At 55.8% G+C, this 18,739-nt stretch overlaps 1 protein-coding gene across 1 annotated transcript; it reads right to left on the reverse strand.

Moving 5' to 3' along the window:
• Positions 1-4,291: 4,291 nt before the first annotated feature.
• On the reverse strand, positions 4,292-12,872 carry HEYL (hes related family bHLH transcription factor with YRPW motif like). Its single transcript, XM_065857382.2, has 5 exons — positions 12,607-12,872; positions 9,102-9,168; positions 8,610-8,693; positions 8,080-8,161; positions 4,292-6,737 (listed from the first exon to the last, which is right to left on the reverse strand). The coding sequence occupies exons 1-5, from the start codon at positions 12,684-12,686 to the stop codon at positions 6,070-6,072; spliced, it is 981 nt and encodes a 326-aa protein (XP_065713454.1). The 5' UTR covers positions 12,687-12,872; the 3' UTR covers positions 4,292-6,069.
• Between the last annotated feature and the right edge of the window lie 5,867 nt (positions 12,873-18,739).

Consider the following 18,739-nt stretch of genomic DNA (forward strand, 5'->3'; position numbering starts at 1 on the left):
CCCGACGCGCCGCCGCCGCCCGCTGCAGCGACCCCAGCGGGGGGGAGGACCGCGGTGCCGCCCGGGCTGAGGGGACGCGCGGCGCCCGCCCGCCATTTTGGGGTCGCCAGGGGACGACCCTCAGCGGGGAGATGGCGGCCGGGCCCGTCAGCGTTGCGGTGTTGTAGCCGCCTCGTGTGTCCCAGGACAAACTGGGCCTCCATGGCTTCCCAGCGCGAGGAATCCCAAATCCCCTGGGCGGTTCTGACCCCTCATGGTGGATGTGCACCAGGGCAAGTGTAGAGGCTTGCATGTGGGTAGGAACAACCCCAGGTTCCAGTATAAGTTGATGAACGACCTGTTGGAGAGCAGTGTAGGGGAAAGGGACCTGAGGGTCCTGGGGACAGCAGGGTGAGCATGAGCCAGCACTGGGCCCTTGTGGCCAGGAAGGCCAATGGTACCTGGGGTGGGTTAGAAGGGGGTGGTCAGTAGGTCAGAGAGGTTCTCCTGCCCCTCTGCTCTGCCCTGGGGAGACCACACCTGGAATATTGTGTCCAGTTGTGGCCCCTCAGTTCCAGAAGGACAGGGAACTGCTGGAGAGAGTCCAGCGCAGCCACCAAGATGCTGAAGGGAGTGGAGCATCTCCCATGTGAGGAAAGGCTGAGGGAGCTGGGGCTCTGGAGCTGGAGAAGAGGAGACTGAGGGGGGACTCATTCATGGGGATCAATATGGAAAGGGGCAGTGTCAGGAGGATGGAGCCAGGCTCTTCTGGGTGACAACCAGTGACAGGACAAGGGGCAATGGGTGCAAACTGGAACACAGGAGGTTCCACTTAAATATGAGAAGAAACTTGTTGGGGGTGAGGGTGGCAGAGCCTGGCCCAGGCTGCCCAGGGAGGTTGTGGAGTCTCCTTCTCTGCAGACATTCGAACCCGCCTGGACACCTTCCTGTGGAACCTCAGCTGGGTGTTCCTGCTCCATGGGGGGATTGCACTGGATGAGCTTTCCAGGGCCCTTCCAACCCCTGACATTCTGATGTTCCCCTTCACAGCCAAGCTGCTCGTCAGTGACACCTGGTTTTCCTTAGGCTGATCAACAACATCCCCCTCTCAGCAATGTCCACCTCCCCCAAGTCAGCAAAACACCCCGTAAATAAGCACAACTTCCTGACAATCCACACGGTCACCGGCAAAATGACGCCTGGGCAGCGTTTTGGGGACAGCCGTGCAGCTTCACGGCTCACTCCACATACCGATCCCGCTGTGGATGGAGCAACAGCAAAGTCTTGTCCCTGCACAAAGACAGCAGGCCAGATATAAGGCAAAACAACCCCCCCAAAGGGTGTTTTTGGGGTTGTTTCCTAACCCATCTCATCCCCACTCTCCACAAGTGGATGTCTCATGGGGCAGCTCAGTCTCAACACGAAACACAAGGTGCCCAGGGAAACGTCTTGGACAGAGCAGGTCTGGGGCAAGGAGCAGGACGTGCACAGGAATGCACCACGAGAGCAACAAATTCCTCTGGGATAACTTTTGTCTGCTCCAAGCTGGTCGCTGGTGGTGAGACAAGGAGCGGCTGGAGCTGGAGCTGCTCCCACAGCCTCCTCCTTTTCAGAACATAATATTTTCCTCGAAAAAGCGCGAGTTCCCGCGGCGGCCCCGGCACTGCGCCAGCTCACATCGTGGGCTGCCCTGGAGCCGGACCAAGGGACCTCCACGTGTCCCCATGGATGTGAAATGTCAGTCCCTCTTCCCAGAGCGAGGGCTGACCAACTCTGAATGTAGAATAAAGCCTCTGGGACAAGAGAGGGATTCACCCCCCTCTGCTGTCTCACGAGATTCAGCTCCGGGGTGACCCGTAATTATTTATTTCCAGCATCTTCAGCAGAGCGTGAGGACGCAGCGGCGCAGGATTCAGTGATTCATCGGTGACCTTCAGGCACCATGGATGTCATGTTAAGGGCGTCTAAGATGGAGGCTGGTAGCTGGTCTGCTCTGACTTTTTGATATTACCTTTAATATGCTTTAAAAGTGGGATAATTTTATCATCAAAATGGGATATGATACCCACCTCATTATGACAGTGGAATAATCAAGAGTAGCAGAATAAAAGGTTAACAACAGCCAAGTAAATTGTAATGTTTTGCAATATTTTCAGTCCGGGTTATTTTCTAAAGACAGAAATCGTCCTCCTCCTGAGCTCATCATCTTCCTCCCAACGGCTGGTGGTGCTGGGAGGTGGCACTGGTGTGTACTGGGGAGACTGTACCTGGTGCCTGCTGCTGTTGGGTGGCTCGATCCTCTGCATCCCAACATCTCAGCTGGAAACCCACGACCCTGACAGCAGAGCTCGAAAACGTGATTTCCACATAAAGCCCCTTTGGCTGCAAGCAGCCGCTGTGGCTACACTGAGAATGGCTTTTATTTGGAACATATTTATTGACATTTGCGTTCCTTCCCAGGGGACGCCATGCAGACAGCTACAGTCCTCTGTCCTCCTTGGTGCTTTTCGCTCCTGACGTGAACTGATGGGCTGAGGGAACCCAAACCTGCCCCAGGGACCTCACTGCTGTCACTGCCCCCAGTGACCAGCAATTCCCCAGACCCTCCCAGTTCACCCTCCCAAGACCTTCAGCAGCTCCTGGAGCAAAGGTTACGTCTCTTAATGTCTTCATCTCACCGATCTGTTCCCAATCAATGCTGCTGATGTGAGACCCATCGCCCAGAGGCCTCCCAAGCCGCTCTGCTGTCGTGTGTCTGAGCGTCACCCCGATCGCTGATGGTCCTCGTGAAAGAGCAGCTATTTTTCAGCACAGATGGCAACTTTTCAACCAAATGCTGGCTCTGGTTTAGGATTTCTCCTCCTTAACTGTGGGATTTTACCAGTAGAGGGCAAGCCGGGATTGCACTGCGAGCAGGAAACCGCAGAAGCAAGAGCGTTTCACCCAGGGCAGGCAGTGGCTGGACTGAGATAAGCAACATCTTTCATGCAGAGACATTTGGGAGAGCAGGACTTGCTGCCTTGCAAATCTCCCGCAGCCTGCAAACAACCTTGTCCCCTCCAAGTAGCAGACGAAGGCTCGTTCATCAGGACCCTGTTTCGTTCCAGCCTCACCGGTGTCAGGGTTGGAGCGGGACAGGGCGTTTAACACACAGCCCACACATTCCCAAAGGCCTCTTCATTATGACTTTTTTTTTACCTAAAGAACGAGGATGAACAAGAACGCGTGGAGAATTCGGGGATTTCCCCTACAGGGTAGATCAAAAGTTTGCCAGGATGTGGTAGAGGAGACGCTTAGGCTAAGGAAAACCCTGGGAAAAAGAAGAAAAATGAAGCTCCAGTCCCGGGTTACTGCTCTAATCACCACATTGCTGTGGGGAGAAAACCCCACGGGCCTGAACCGATGCCCTCCCACCCGCTCCGGCTCCCGTTTGATCCGCAGGGATCAGGAAGTGTTTTGTTGGGGTTCTTTTTGTTTTCCACGGTCTCTGTTTTGTTTTAGCACTGTGGCCCGCAGGGCTGGTTTGTCTGCCTGCCTCCCACAGAGGGTAAGTTGGTTTTTCTCACTGGCCGAGGCCACACCAGAGCACTGGGCTCCCACCGCCGTCTCCAGCACAGGCACTGGCGGGATGACCCCTCATCAATAGCCCTATTATTGCTCCTGAAGTTTCCTCTCCGCTTGCAGACGCCGCCGCGTTCCTCCATCACAGCTGCAGTCGCTCCCTTCCAGCAATTCCCACCACAGCACTTAAGGCAGGGATTTACGAGCGGTTTCGAAAGGCGTTTTGGAGCGAGAAGGAGTTATGGGAAAGGAAGTTGAATTCCCACCATTCCCCGGAAAATTCTCCCAGCATCTTTCACGAGCAGGATCATTTACTGGTCCTTTCCTCAGAGCAGAGCCAAGCTCTCAACTGTGCCTCTGTGTTTAGTCCGAAGCGTTTCCCAACAGCAAGAAGCAGCAGGGATTATTCTGGTCCTGCTTGCAAAAGGTCAGGAGCCCGAGGCGAGTCTCGGAGTCTGGCTGCGAGGTTCTGCTGGATCCCATTTGTTCCCTGATATTTTTGGGGATGCTGGTAGCTAAATGAAGTGATTTGTTCTCAAGCCACGGCTTATTGCCAATCTCAGGACAAGCGTTGCAAAATAAAAAGTCATGGGACCAGAGTTACCAAGAGTGGCCACTATAATGCCACCACCTTTACAAGCTACGTCTTACCTGGTTTGAAGCTTTTCAGGAATAAAAAGCTCACCTGCCACAAAATTATCAGTCGTCCACACAGGCTGGATGAGCAGAACAGATTCACATCGACACTACATTTCACAACCAGGACAGGGGTTTGAAAGACTTTTATTTGACACCTTTGCTGGATGTCACAGCTTGTGAATCTAACAGCTCTGCACAGTGTGGAGTGAGGCCGGGCCAGCTGCTGTGAGCTCGAGCGTGCCAACCGGCCCCAGGGACAACCGGGGTCCGCGGGGACCTCCTCTGCCTTCATTAAAAGGGAATATGTTGTTCCTGGGTGATTCTGGCACTTCAGGACAAGGGCGACGAGAAGTAGAGAAGGCATTTGTGTGCGTTAAGTGCAATGATGTTCACCAAAACAACCGTGAGGGACTCACTTTTAAAACAAGAGCAGATACACACAGCAACATGCACGTGGCAGATACAACCCGTAGGAACGCAACCACCAGCTCATCCACAGTCTCACTGGCTGCGCGTTTGACCTGAGGCGTGGGGAGAGATCTTCTCCCTCTCTTTCATGTTTCTTTGCACTGACCTTCCCACGCTTTTCTCTCTCTTCGCGTCACAGCGCTGCAGAGGTGGGCGAGACTCCTCGGCATGGGCATTTCTGCACGTGTATCCCAGCTCATCAAGGCACAGATCCAGGGAGCGGGGGCTGTTCAGACAAGGGGGGGCACTGGGACATCCTGCCCCGGCCACCACGCGAGCTGGGGACATCACACAGGAGCTTGAGAGCTTCAGGTTTCTGTTCCTTTCTGCCCCAAGGAGGGGCGGACAGCCGGGCGAGCAGAGGCGTATCTGCTGTGTCGGTTATTTAGGGGCACACGGGCCAAGGCAGAAAAAGCTGTTGTGAAGCAGGACAAGTGCAGAGCCAGAGCTTGCCGAGGTCTGCGGTGAAACCTCAGCGGGGTTTGGTCCTGGCCTGGGGAGAGGGATGAGCAGCGTGAGACCAAAACGTGGTGCTGAAGAAAGAAAACAAGAGACTTTGTGGGGGGAAGAGGGTGAGGGATGCAGGGCTGGGACAGAGCAAGGGAGGCACTTCAAACGCAGCCTGGCCGACCCATTTGCAGTCAGCAGGGGATGGAGGAGAGACGGCTCCAGCGGGGGGACTGGCAGAGGGGAAAGTTTTTCTTCTCACTTTGGCCGTCACAGCCTTCCCCTGGGTTACAGACATCCCTTTGAAATCCTCTGTCTCGCCTCTTCACACCCCGGTGCGGAGCAGGGGCTGCAGAACCTCCCCCTGTGGACACAGCGGCATTTCGGCCAGGCTGTGGGAACCAGCCCTGCTCAGCTCTTGCCTCACTCCGCCTCAAGAGCACATCGGTGGGAAAAGCTGGTTACGTGGTGAAAAAAGCACAGGGATCAGCAGGAGTTTGTGGAGGGAGCTGAGGGGCTCTAACCTGCCTTGGGGGTGCTGGGGAGCGGGCTTGAGCTGCGTCCATCCCAATAGAATCTGTGTGAGCAAGTGTCTGGCAGCTCTGAGTCCCCAGGGAAATCAGACGGTATTTCAAGGCTGGCTGTTTGCCCAAGGGGAGCGATGCTGGGGTTTGCTGGAGGAGGGACGGGGTTGGGGTCCGCGGGTGCCCCCTCCCTTGCAGCTCTGGATCCAGCCGCGTGCAGACAAGTGCATCGAATTGGGCGTGATTTACGTTTGCAGGCATCACGAGGGAGAGGACATGTGATGGCGAGGCAAGGAGGGCGGCGTGAGGAGGGTGGGAAGAGTAAAGAGAATTTTCTTTACGGATCCTTGGCTTCTGCAAAGCAGGAAAGATGCCTGTTCAGCTGGGTTCATTCTTAGGCCTGTGGGCAATGAGTGCTGAAGAATTCCCATCTCCGAAGGGGAGGAGTGGGTCAGAAAGCCCCGATTTCAGTCGCCCAGGAGCGGCAGATCCTGGATGTCCCAACCCTGATCCCGGGTCCCTGTGCGGCAGCACCCAAGGCGGGAGGCGCCGTGTAAGCGGGTGGCACGGGGACGCTGGCAGAAGCCGGCGAGAAGAGGAACGTTGTGATCTGGCCGCTCTTGGACGAGCCCTCTCTCAACACGCCCGCTGGCGACGGCATCCTGGGCACGGCTGCTCCGGCCACGGCCGAGCCCGCGCCTCGGGCTCTGCGGCTGGAAGAAGCCATCCTGCCAGCCAGGAAGGTTCGGCGGGACGGCAGCATGTCGCCGGGGACGCGGCGCAGGGGAGCCGGCCTCACGGCGGGGCTCGGGTAAGCCAGGGAAGATGCAGTCAACACGAGGGGAGCAGGAGCAGCCTCTCTCCTGGGGATCTGCACGGGGCCGGCGGCGCTGTGGAGGAAGGACCACGGCCACGTCTGGATGGGCACGAGGGATGACGCCACGGGCGAAGGCTCCATTTCGGCCACATAGTTGTTCAGGTGGGAGAGGAGTCGCAGCCGGATGGGGTCGGCGGCGTTTTGGCCCTCAAGGACGCCCAGGTACCTGACAACTTCAGTGAGACACTCGCGGAAACCGATGCTCCTGTAATCCACGGCCAGAGCGCGAGCATCCAGGAAACCTACAGGGAGAGGACACGGGTGACACTAAGTCCGTGCAGAGCTCAGGAATGCGCTTGGATTTCACTACCCTCTCTAACACGCTGTGTATTTCACTTGAGGCACTTTGCTGCCGTGAGATGTTCCTGAAGCAGATAGCCAAGTGGGTGCCCCAAAGCGCTGGACGTGAGAACAGCATCTGCGGTTATCTCATCGGGAGAAAACTGCCAGGGTCATGAAGCCTCTTACTCCAGCATGCGAGACGAATAAGAGGTTTCATTAACTGTGCTCAGGAAGAATCAGTTCTCACTGCTGGAGACATGAGTCTGGGCTAGATGGGCGCTATTTTCCTCTGCCTGCGTCTCAATCTTTACCCTTCATTTAAAGACAGCTCTGGCTGAAGGACACAGGACAGCAGCAAAACCAAGAGTGCCGCGCTGAGAAAGCTCAAAGCCACAAAAATCAACAAGACAAAATGCAACTGACAGCTGATTTTTAGGCTTCTGCTCCCTACTTGCAGCTTTGGGAGAGGATAAGTAATAAAGCAGAGAATGTGACAGCAGAGCAAAGCACTGGACCACTTTGCTTGACGGGGTCTCTCATGACAATGCAGCCCTTTGTTGCAGTGCAGTCAAACTGAATATCTAAACAAATGTTCCAGCCCAAGTTACAGCTCTGAAGCAAAGCCTGGATGCCAGCAATGTCCCCAGCAAGCCAAAAATGGGTGGTGAGCAAGCCAGAGGCTTCTTTACTGGAGCTGTGATCTCCATCCTGTTAACTGGAACAGGCCAGAGGGTCTGTACTGAGGTCTCAGTACAAATAAGACCTTTGTTGAGTTTTGCACAGGGCTCCCTCTCTCTTCTTATAACAACCAAGTGACACACACACACAAAGAAAAGAACAGAAAGGGGGAAAAAAGCCTTGTTTATTTGCAGAGTCCCCATGCAGAATTCAGCCTCTGCAGGAAACGTATCCCAGGGAGGAGGTGAAGAGTTTAATAACGTTTTTCTGGAAGCCAGTTCCATTTCTGGGCAGGACTAAGTATGTCTGGCTGGGCAGCCTTTATCGGGCTGTGTGACAGCAGCAGCGCTGCCGTCCCTAGAGCACACACCCCAGTCTTCCAAATGTACGCACGGGATGCTGACCCATATGTTAGACATAAGAAAAACCACAGGGCAGGAAACGTCCATCTGTTCTCCCTCAAAAATACGATTTCCCTTGGGAAGCAGGCAGGGCCAGAGGGTTTTGGTGCTGGCTGGTGTCAGCAAGCATGGCAGCGCCAAGGTACCGCTCGCTGTGAAGCTGACGGGGAATTTTCCTTCCAGATTTTCACCTCGCCCATACATTTATAAGAGTGGTTCTTACCTGCTCCTCCAGTGGCGTGAAGCATTTTTAAGTGATCTACTGTCATTTGTAGGATTTCTGCCTTCTCCAGCTTGGACGAGCCCTGTGTGTTGGAGGCAGGAAAAAAAGAGCAATTCATCATTTTACGGGGCTTATGCCTCTCCGGAGCTGGGTTTCCTGCTCATCTCCTCCCCAAGCTCCCCTGAAGCCCAGGAGTGCTCAGACTGGAGTGGGGCATCCATCCAGGGCATTGACTCTGGTTTTTACATCAAGCGAGTAGAAGATGGAGCTCCTTCCCAAGATCCCCTGACGCAAATTGAAAACTCCCCGTTTCTGTACGTCTTCATATCCGCGAAACATTTTCTGGATTGAATTTACCCTCGCTGGGGCTCCTAAATATTTGGTAACATTATTTTCCCACCCAGTTTCACCACCTACTTACTCCCTGGAGTGATGATGATAAGAAAGACACAGAAGCACTCCAGACTTGCTCATTCTGGGGGCTCTACCCTTGAAGCGGGAGGACGGCTGGAAATGGGGGACACACGCACCTGCTTCTCGAAGGCCGTGGGCACCAGGCGGCGCAGCTCCGAGAGGCTGCTGTTGATACGGTCGCGGCGCCGCTTCTCGATGATCTGCGGGCGATTTCCAAGCGGGGAGAAGAAAACATGGTCATTTACGGCCAGGGCTCGCGGGTTTAAAGCCGTAAATGGCAGGTTGAGAGAGGCGCTTTGAACAGGGCCACGTAAATAAGTGGTTTGGGTGCAAAGGCTGAGCGAAAATACCATGGATAACCCAGGTGAAATCGCTCTTCTCCACCCCATCTCCACCTCTTTCTGCCAGATTTGAGGGCAAACCTCTGCAAAAAAAAATCTCCCAATTGGCTGTGGGGAGAGTTCAGCAGGAGACAGAGCAGGGAATGGCATAGAGTTGATTTTGCACAGTGTCCCCACACATGGGGGATGTCCCGGGCAGCTCTGTCACACAACCGGGACCAGCCCGACCTCCCAGTAACCGCCCTGGTCACCGCAAATGGGACTCACCCCTCGCCGCTTCTTCCTGGCTTGGATCTGAGACGTCGTAGTGGGAGACACAGACCTGGAAACGTGGCTGGGAAGGAAGAAGAGGGAATCATTTCTTGCATTAGCTGGAGAGAACCTCTGGTGCACATCTGCTTTACACACTCTTGCCATCTGCAGTTTCCCTCCCTGAATAATGTCTTCTGTGGTTCCCATCTCGTTTTTAGCCACAACACAGAGCTCAGGAATTGGGGACGTGGAGCCAAGGAGAGACTCAAATCCCACTCGCTCCCCTCCCACCAGCCTGGGACAGATTTTGGCACCAAACTGCCCATCACCTCCCATCTCATCTGGAAAAGCAGCGATACGAGCTCTGGAGTTGTGAACACTTTGCCCTCCACGTGCAAACCTCTCGTGTCTGAGCCTGCCCTGTCTGCGGAGCTTTGCATCTCAGAGCCACGACAGCAAAGTTCAATCCATAGGTCGCCGTGGAGGTGAAGTCTCCATAAGGATGGATAACCAGGCATGGGAAATCCTCTGCTCGGGGTTTTTCCACCTCCCCTGAGCAGGTTTCTCCCCCTGGAAAGTGGGATGGGCTCAGAGCCATTTCTGTGCCTTATGAAATTGGGTACGGGGCCGTTAACAGGCAGGCAGACAGCAATTTGCAACCCTGGCCAGCACCGCGCTCCGCTGGGACTCAGGACCGCCTTGAACACTTACAAGTCCGGGAAGGGGCATTTGGGTTCACCCCATCAAATCAAAACACTTTTCAGTTTGATGAAGCATTCTAATAGCAGCCTGTGAAAGACGTTTCTGCAGGGGCAGACCAAGCCAAAAACTAAACCCGACTCAGCCCATTAAGAATGCACGTTGTTGGGCTCAAGCGAGGCGCTTTCAGAAGTGGTTTCGCACCATCTAATGAAATAACACGTTTTTCTACTGCCTGCTCCGCTCATCTCCATACAGGTACCCGATTTGAATGTCTGCTGGGTGGGCTCTCTCCGGGCAGAGGTGCTGGCTTCGCAAGTACAAACACGCGTTGCCCGTGTATAGAAACACACATGCAATGAGCATATATGATGTGAAAACGGGCTCTACACAGACACTGGGGTGTTACCCATGCAAGGGGTAGGTGTTGATTCTCCCGGCAGCGCAGGAATTTGGAGTACGCGCTCGAGGAGTCTCTGACAGCGCATTTTGAAACTCTCTTTGCAGAGCTGTCTGAACACATCGCTCTTTGTGAGCTCCAGATGTGGGTATAAAGAGCTCGCTCGCTGCAGAATATCTTTAAAAAATATGTTTGACAGATCTGAACCACATAAAAGATACCATAACTATATTCTCTCTGATGATTAACATTGCTCTTTGCTTGATTTTGTAATCTACAGCGTAACTTAAGCTGCTTATCCAAAACAAAAAGGAAAAAAATAGCCCAAAACCAAGCAGTATTTTGCTCTTCTGCAGTGACCTGGAGCCCAAACTCGCCGCACGCACCGAGCGCCGGCTCACACCGCGGTGACTCAGCCCCGCTCCGCGGGGGAACTGGTTCATCCAAACCACGCGACCGCTGGGCGATGGGCTGGGAGCCCCGGCCAGCCCGGCTGCCTCCTCCACCCCAGCGCTCCCCTCACTCCCCTCTGGACGCGTCTCATTTCTCCCAATCCGCCAGCATCCCGTGCTACTCGGGCTGTAAACTCCGCAGGGCAGGAGCAGCTCTCCGCGCCATGTGTTTGCGTGACACGAGCAACAACACAAATACCACCACATTCTACCGCTGGCTTGAGAAGACAAACGTATTCACAGCAGCAAAGAGAGATCGAAAACTCATTGTCAGTGTTGACTGACATAAAATATTATGACAATCCCTCAGTTTCATCCATCAGGGTACTACAGACTACTACACTGATGGAAAGAGGTGGAATATATTTCATGTGCAGCAGGAAAGTACGTTAAATATTGATGCACTTGGAAACTGCATAAGGGGTCGGTGAATTTGTGCAGGACTTTATGTGTCGGACATGCCCGGCTCTGCCTGTGACCATATCAGTGAGAACCAGACGCGTGGATTAGTCCCATGAGAACCTGAGCTTGGCACCGGGCAGGGCGACTTCTCTGCTCACGATATCGAGCAGTAAAAGGGAATTAATTCATCTGGGGCCTCACTGGACACAGAAGGAGGGAGGGGGACATTGGCTACTGAAACAATAGTTCAAAAGCAGCTGATTTTTGCATGAGAACAAATAACAGAGCCCTTCGTTCATCCCGGTGCTGTCTGCACGCCCAGAGCCCGGGCATGCCCGCGAACGGCTGACGCAGCACGGGAACCCGGGGCTGGGGATGCCCTTTGCCAGCTGAGCTGCCGCCCGGGGAAACGCGGTCCGAAGACCGAGGATGTTGCTGGGGGGAGCCAGGCAGAGGTCCTGTCCTCACCAGTTCACCGAGCAGCAAAGCCCCAAAGCCGATGGGATGGAGCCTGCGAACCACGACACTGGAAGTTCACACTTCAAGAGGAGCACCCTTCTCTGGCCAGGGTGCACCGGCTCCTCGTTAACAGATCAAAGCCCCAGCTGGTGCATTATGAATGCATCAGCAGAGCAGAAGCATTTCTCATGTAAAACCTCCTCATTTCTTCCACGTTTCCTGGGAGCGCTGGGGCTGCAGCAGCACCCAGGCAGCCGACAGTGCCTTTTTGGGGGGACAGGCACTGCCCCATCGTGGGGTGCACAGATCTGTGAGCAACCACGCTCCCACTAACGAAGCTCAGAGCCGCCCTTCTCCCCAGCAGGCAGGTTAAAGCAATAACGGGACATTTTTCGTGAATGCAATCTGCTCGTAACGCAGCTTTAATCCCTGTAATGTGACTTGGGTTTCCTTGCCGGGTCGCTCCTAACACCAGCACCACTGGAGTGATCCCCCCCAGCTCATCCTCGCCCAGGGCAGGACCAGCCCAGCCTGGGGGGGTGTCAGTGAGGTGACAGGTGACCCCCTGTGCCCGCTGCCGCGTCCCTATCGAACCCCGAGATGCTCACAGGGACGTGCTGCCAGTACCGTGCCCAGAACCGCCCTAGGATCACAGAATCCCAGAATGTCAGGGGTTGAAGGGACCTGGAAAGCTCATCCAGTGCAATCCCCCATGGAGCAGGAACACCCAGCTGAGGTTCCACAGGAAGGTGTCCAGGCGGGTTTGAATGTCTGCAGAGAAGGAGACTCCACAACCTCCCTGGGCAGCCTGGGCCAGGCTCTGACACCCTCACCCCGAACAAGTTTCTTCTCATCTTTAAGTGGAACCTCCTGTGTTCCAGTTTGCATCCATTGCCCCTTGTCCTGTCACTGGTTGTCACCGAGAAGAGCCTGGCTCCATCCTCCTGACACTGCCCCTTTCCATATTGATCACCACGAATGAGGTCGCCCCTCAGTCTGCTCTTCTCCAAGTTCAAGAGCCCCAGCTCCTCTCCCACCGAGAGCCGCCCCACAGTGTGAACCCCAAAACCCCGAGCGTGTCCCACCCCCGGCCACCGCGTCCCCTCACCTGTACTCCTCCTCCCGACCCACATCGATGGTGCCGTCAGACTCCGTGTCGGACGAGCTCTCCTCGCACAACCGCTTCATCCTGGAGCAGAGAGGCCGGCGGGCTCGGCGAGCTGCTCCCACGCGTGTCCCCGGAGGCCGCGGCCACCGTCGCTCCCCGCGCTGCTCGGGGAAGTGCGGCCCCTGCCCGGGCTGCGCGGCGGAGCTGGCGCTGCCCCGCCCGGCTCCTCCCCTGCCCGCACTCAGCCTCACACCCCCGGCTGCTCCCTCCTCCCCGGTTAATGGGTTAATGAGACATCTCCCGGGAGTGACGGATTACGCGGCCGCGCCGGCGCTCCCAGGTTCCCAGGCCCCCCCCCAAATCCCCATTCCGCCCCCCCCGCCTCCTCCCGCTCGCTGTTCGAAATCCCAAGTCTTCCTGTAAAAGGAACAGCCTGTGTGAACCATCTCATGTCCCCCCCCGCCCCGCTCCTTCTGCCCACAGTCCCCCCCTTCTCCCCACCACCCCCCCTTCCACCCGCTGCACATTGGCCTCAGCCCCAGTTTAAAGGGACCAGTGACCTCACTGGCAACAGAAAACCGTGGGAAAGAGATGGGACTGATAAAGCCTTGTGTTGTTTCAGGGAGAAAAAAAATCAACATCCAGCCCCACACACGCACACACATGTCTGCCCGGCCCCGCGCCGCGCAGCCACTTTTTGGAGACTTTATGATTCAGACGGAAACCAGCTTATTTCGAAGCGCGGTGCTGGGATTAATTAGCGGCCACGTCCGATGGTCAGAAGGGCAGCTGGAGGCATCAGGACAGATTCAGCGCTGTCACCATGGTCCTATCGGGAGCTCAGCCCCCTGCCATGCTCCCACAGCCCTGGAGCATCTTCCAGCGCTCACGGCGCTGCCGTGGGGTTTGAGACCTACCCTGTAAACCAAACACTGACCAAAGCCCAACTTTAGGGTTTATGACACTTGAATTGCTGTTTTCTTGTCTCATTCCATAATGCTGGAAACTTTGACCCCTGGCTGAGCATCTAGAGAGCATCTTGCTCTCCCCGGGCTTGCGGGAAGGAGGTAGGAGTCTGTTTTTCAGAGCCCTGCGCTGCTAAAATCCCCCAAGGCAGCAAAAACGTGTGCGTGTGGGAGAGAGAGACACAGGGGAGGAGGGAGAGAGCTCAAGTGGAGGTTCGCAGTGCAAAAATAATGCCTTTTCTTTTGAAAAAATCAATCAGCGCTGAGATCTGGCAGCACGTGGGTTTCCCAAAGCATTTTTTTTAGTTTGCAAAGACCGTGGTGGCAGTAACAACCCCGTCGGTCGCTGCTCGGGCCAGCCAAGCCACCCCGGCACCCATCTCCCCTGCGGCCGGGTGCTCCCGATCTGCCGCAGCCATCTCTGCCAGCTCAGCCGCGCTGGCCCCGCCAACCCCGGTGCCCTGCAATCCCCAGCACCCTGCAATCCCCAGCGCCCTGCAATCCCCAGCGCTGTGCAAGCAGCTCCCACGAAAGCCAAATACCAGCACACGGGGCAGGGCAAGGCACGGCCCCCGCGGCTTCTGTTTAGGACTGAACCACATCATCCTCCCTCCACGGCTAAAACAACTGAGACCTGAGCCAGCCATCCTGCCCAAGCTGATGTCTCAGAAGTGTTTGAAACGCCCCAAAAATGAGAATAAAACGTTTGCTTTAGGTTATAGCGCTTTGTTTCTATGATTTTGATGTTTTCATTTTCGCTATAAAAACTGGTCAAGAAATGGAGCTGTTATTAGCTTGCATTTCAAAATGAAAAGTTACTTCGAACCAGAAGAATTAGAAATGTGTTATTTTAGTAATTTCGAGACTCACTCCTCCTCCCTTTCCTAAGTGATTTCACTTGAAAATACGTACATCTCCAAACTAAACTTCTCATAAACATGTGTTTTTGAGAGATTAATACTCTTTCCACTGATAAAACCATTTAAATGGGATCCAGAGATTGGTTATTTCAGGCTCTTACTCATATCACAATGAGCCTGAACCAAGCGGAGCCCAGACCTGCCACGGAGGAACACTTTTCTTCTCCATTAGAAAGGAATTCACTGCCCAGATTCTGTCTTTTCTGGGCCTTGTCTAAGCGCCATTATCTGGGTTCAATTGAAGTGTAATTGGCAACATGTTTTTCTAGGATTACACTTCATTATGAACAGAGCGGGGCCCCGAAACCCACTTCTCCTGTAATCGGATCTGTTTTCCAGCCTGTGCTCATTCAGCAAGCCCAGGGGAATGGCGAGGGGATGCGGAGCCCCCCGGGATGAGCTGCGCCCAGGAGCAGCCGAAGATGCTGCTGAGACCCCTCGCAGATCACTTCAGTGGAGATGACAGGGAAGGATTAAGCGGGTTTAGATGCTGGGTTTTGATGAGCGTCGCCCACGTTTGATGGGAGAGAGCGAGCAGAGCCGCCCCGCTGTGGACAAGAAGTGGTGCTGGGGAAGGGGAGATGGGGTCCAAGTGCGGAAATGGGGTTTCTGCCACCCTCTCGCATCCCACCGAGCGCCCGTGCAAGCTGTTCCCACGGTGGCAAAGCCTGGCTCCAGGCTCAGAGCCACAAATGGTGGGGGACCAACCTCTGCCCAGAGCCCGTCTGCTCGTCCCCAGGGAGCTACGGGCTTCGCCACAGCCAAACCAGGGAGTTGTTAGGGGAAATCTCTCCCCAGGCTCTGAATTATCACCTCTGGCCCAGTGTTCAGGACTGTTTCCCTGCCTGCACAGTCTCTAGGAACTCAGTGAGCACTGGGCAGTGCTTATCCCTGTCCCCAGGACCCCCGGGAGACCCTCGGGGACTCCGGAGGCTGCCGAGAGCCGCCCCCCACTCCGGCTGGCTGTGTCTCTGCGCGGTGGGAACCGTTTCCAGAGGATGGGTGTCACGAGGACCGGGCTAAGCCATCCATCACACCCAGCGCTAATTAGCTACCCTGCTTCGGAGGCCAAGGAATAAGTGAGCTGCGAAGATTGATGTCCTGTCTTTGCAGCGGGAAAAACTCCCCGGGCCAAGGCTGAGGGTGGATCCTTGCCAGGGAGCTGGGGTTGCCCAGGTTTGGCTGTGCCAGCCTGTTCTTGGGGGCAAAGGGCTCCAGCCCAAGGTTCCCTGGCCGGGGGGTGACAGCTCGGCCACCAAATCGCTGGGACCAGGGGCTGATCTCTCCCCTCCCTCCTGCTCAGCTCTGGGAAATGTCCCCGGAGAGCGGCCAGCTGTGAAAAGCTGCAGCAGCTGGAATGTGGGAGGGAGGGCAAAGGCTTCTAGAAAGCCAGAGGCAGTGAAGAGCAGGAGGTATCTGTTACCTCCCCGTGAACTGACACCTTGGATTTAACCCCGTGCATGCCTGGAATGCCCTGTCCGCACGTCTTCAGTCAACGTCACCTCCTAACCTCAGGTCCCACCACTGGCTGCCAGATCCACAGCTGTAATTTCAAAAGCGGAGGCCTCGCAGGGATGCTGGACGGGATTCCTGGCTGCAGCGCTGCGGACGGGCTGGCTTGTTCTGTGGCTGAGCAGAGGGATTCATCACAGACAGGAGAATCACGCAGGGCTTTCGGGAGGTGATTTGGGATGAAAGCGGATAGGTACGAATACGATAGCACCTCTGTGTTTTGTCAGATCTGGAGTGCGGCCAGCAGAGGATTGTTTGCCGTGGCTCCGCTCCAAGCCAGAGGCACTACAATTGTTAACTCCCCCCCACTTCCCCGGCCCACGCAATTCAGAGCCGGCCCAGCCGCTGCCAGGGGCAGTCCAGGGGAGGGAAAAATCCCAACATTTTCCCACAAACCCGCAGACTCACCCTTCCCCAGGCAGGGACGGGGCAGATCCTGCATCTGCTTGGGGGCCCGACTGAAACTTAGCGCTGTGTCCTCACGTCTATTGCCCCACGGCGGCCGGCAATGCCGCTCGGTTTGGGCAGCCCTGCAAACCCCACGGGATGTGGCACCACGAGCTGGGACACCGCGGAGATGCTGCTCTCCCCGCTCTCCCTTCTGCCCTGTGAGACGGCGCTTGTCCCCCGGGAATGCCGGGGGTGAGGCGGTTTTGTCACCGCGTCCCCAGGTCAGCCAGGGACAGGGTTGCCTTCCAGCTCCAGAATCAGCAGTGCATCCCGACAGTTAGCGCCAGACGACGCCAGCATTTCAGTCCTGACTGCCCTTGATATGCCTCAGTGTCCCCACCCATCGTGATGCTAATGCACCGGGCACTCATTTGCAGAGAAGCATAATTAATATTGCGCCAGCCCTGCTGACAGCCGGGGTTGCTGGCTCCTCCGGGAGCCCAAACCGAGGTCAGAAACTCACTGTGGGTGGGCACAGCTCTGTTCCTCCCTTATGTTTGGGAGCTGGAGAGGGTGACAGGGACAAGGTGACCCGCTGTGGTACGTGGCCTTACGGCTGCTCCCGTGCTAACGCAACGAGAGCAGCCGGGATGGGAAAACCCATAGCTGGTGAAGCAAGGTGCTGGCCTTGCCCCGGGGCCAGTCCCCAGGGCTGCGGGGAACACAAAGCCTTTGTTTGCCACTTGGCCTGCACCAGGAGCTCAGCCCCAAAACCCCAACCCTTCAAAAGGCCCGTTCTCCCCTCCCCTTCCCCCAGCGATGCTAATGTGCCAGGCCTCTTCTCATGAACCCGGGGAGAGATGGGGCTGGGAGACAGTTTCACTACTTGTTAAATGTGTGTTTAGCGATCTTGTGAGTAGACAAGAACAAATACAAACAAGCCGGGCTGGAGAGCCCCTGCCCCTCCGCCCTGCCTGGAACGCACCAGCCCCAAAGCCTTTCTTCTCTAACCACTTCAAACTTTCATTTCTTCTGAAGCCACAACAAGGCACACTTTGTAAAGCAAATGAGTAAACAGCAACTTTCAGCTTTAAAGGAAAACAAGGGGGAGGGCCTGTTTTTAATTACTGGATTTTAAAAAGGGCTTTATTCGTTTAATTGCTTTCTGTTGTAAAATGTTCTTCTGCGCACAGCCCTGGTTCTAGCTGCGTCGCTGCTGGCCAGATGGCATTGCAGGGGTAATGACAGCAGTTGCGTTCACTGCTTGGGCACACAAGTGCCTTTGACGCTCACAGACATCCCCCCCGAGCCCTCCCAGCCTCATGGAAATGACACGAGGCACCAAGTTCTGCTCAGACATGACCAGTGGTTTGGCATGTCCAACTCACGTCACTTCCAAAGGGCCGGAGGAAGAGCAATCGGCACGCACGGAAGAGCGTCTGCAGCATTTCAAGTCGAGTTCCCAAAAGGGCTAATTGCTGTTGATTGTCTTGGCTGCGGCGTGTTACCTTCTTAATCTGGGGTAATAACCCATGTTCGTGCGAGGTGCTGAGCTCAGCTCGGCCCTACCCAGCGGGGTGTCCGTCTTCTCCAAACGAGGGAGAGTGACAGCGCTGCAAAGTCTGGCGCGGCAGCCGGCGTGCGTGTCGGCATGTGAACGTACGCGCCTGCGTGCGGCTCGGTGCAGCAACGCGAAACGGATTCCAACTGTAGCCCCGATGATCACAACCAGCTTGGAAGATACCCTGAGCCCCTGCGGAGACAGAGGGATTAAAAATAGAGAGCCAGCTAAGAGGTGCACAAAGGGACCTTTAAGCAAAACGCCACCAGCGCCGAGCTGTGAAGTTGTCGCTGTGCTGGGGACAGATGGCACAGGGAAGGGATGGGGAGAGGAGGCAGTGGGAGGCTTTTTTCCAATTGGATCGGCCTCAGGAGGGGATGAGTGAGGAAAGAAATTGGAGCATAAATGGCCTTGGGTTCCCAGGGAGCTGCCATGGAGCCCCCAAAAGCCCCAGGCCCCTCACCGCGGGGGTTTCCATGAGGCCCCAGTGAGCGGGTGGCTCAGAGTCAGTGCAGGGGAAGGTGGAAGCAGCCTCATCACCAGACACGGAGCTCACAGGGGCGCGCACTCTCCTCCCCATCGCCAGCCTACAAAACACCACAAGGGAGTGCGGATGTGTGTGGGAAATAGGGACAAGGAGGCTCCCGACGCTCGTTCTATCGGGTTGGGATCATCCCCTGCCCCTCCACACACCACTGGCATCTGCTGGCTCGGTCAAGATGGGCTTTGGGCACAGAGGAGGTGACATGCACATCCAAAGGGCTCCCAAAGCCACCAACCCTCAG

Source organism: Patagioenas fasciata, chromosome 25 (genome assembly GCF_037038585.1).
Source record: "Patagioenas fasciata isolate bPatFas1 chromosome 25, bPatFas1.hap1, whole genome shotgun sequence".
Lineage (NCBI taxonomy): Eukaryota > Metazoa > Chordata > Aves > Columbiformes > Columbidae > Patagioenas > Patagioenas fasciata.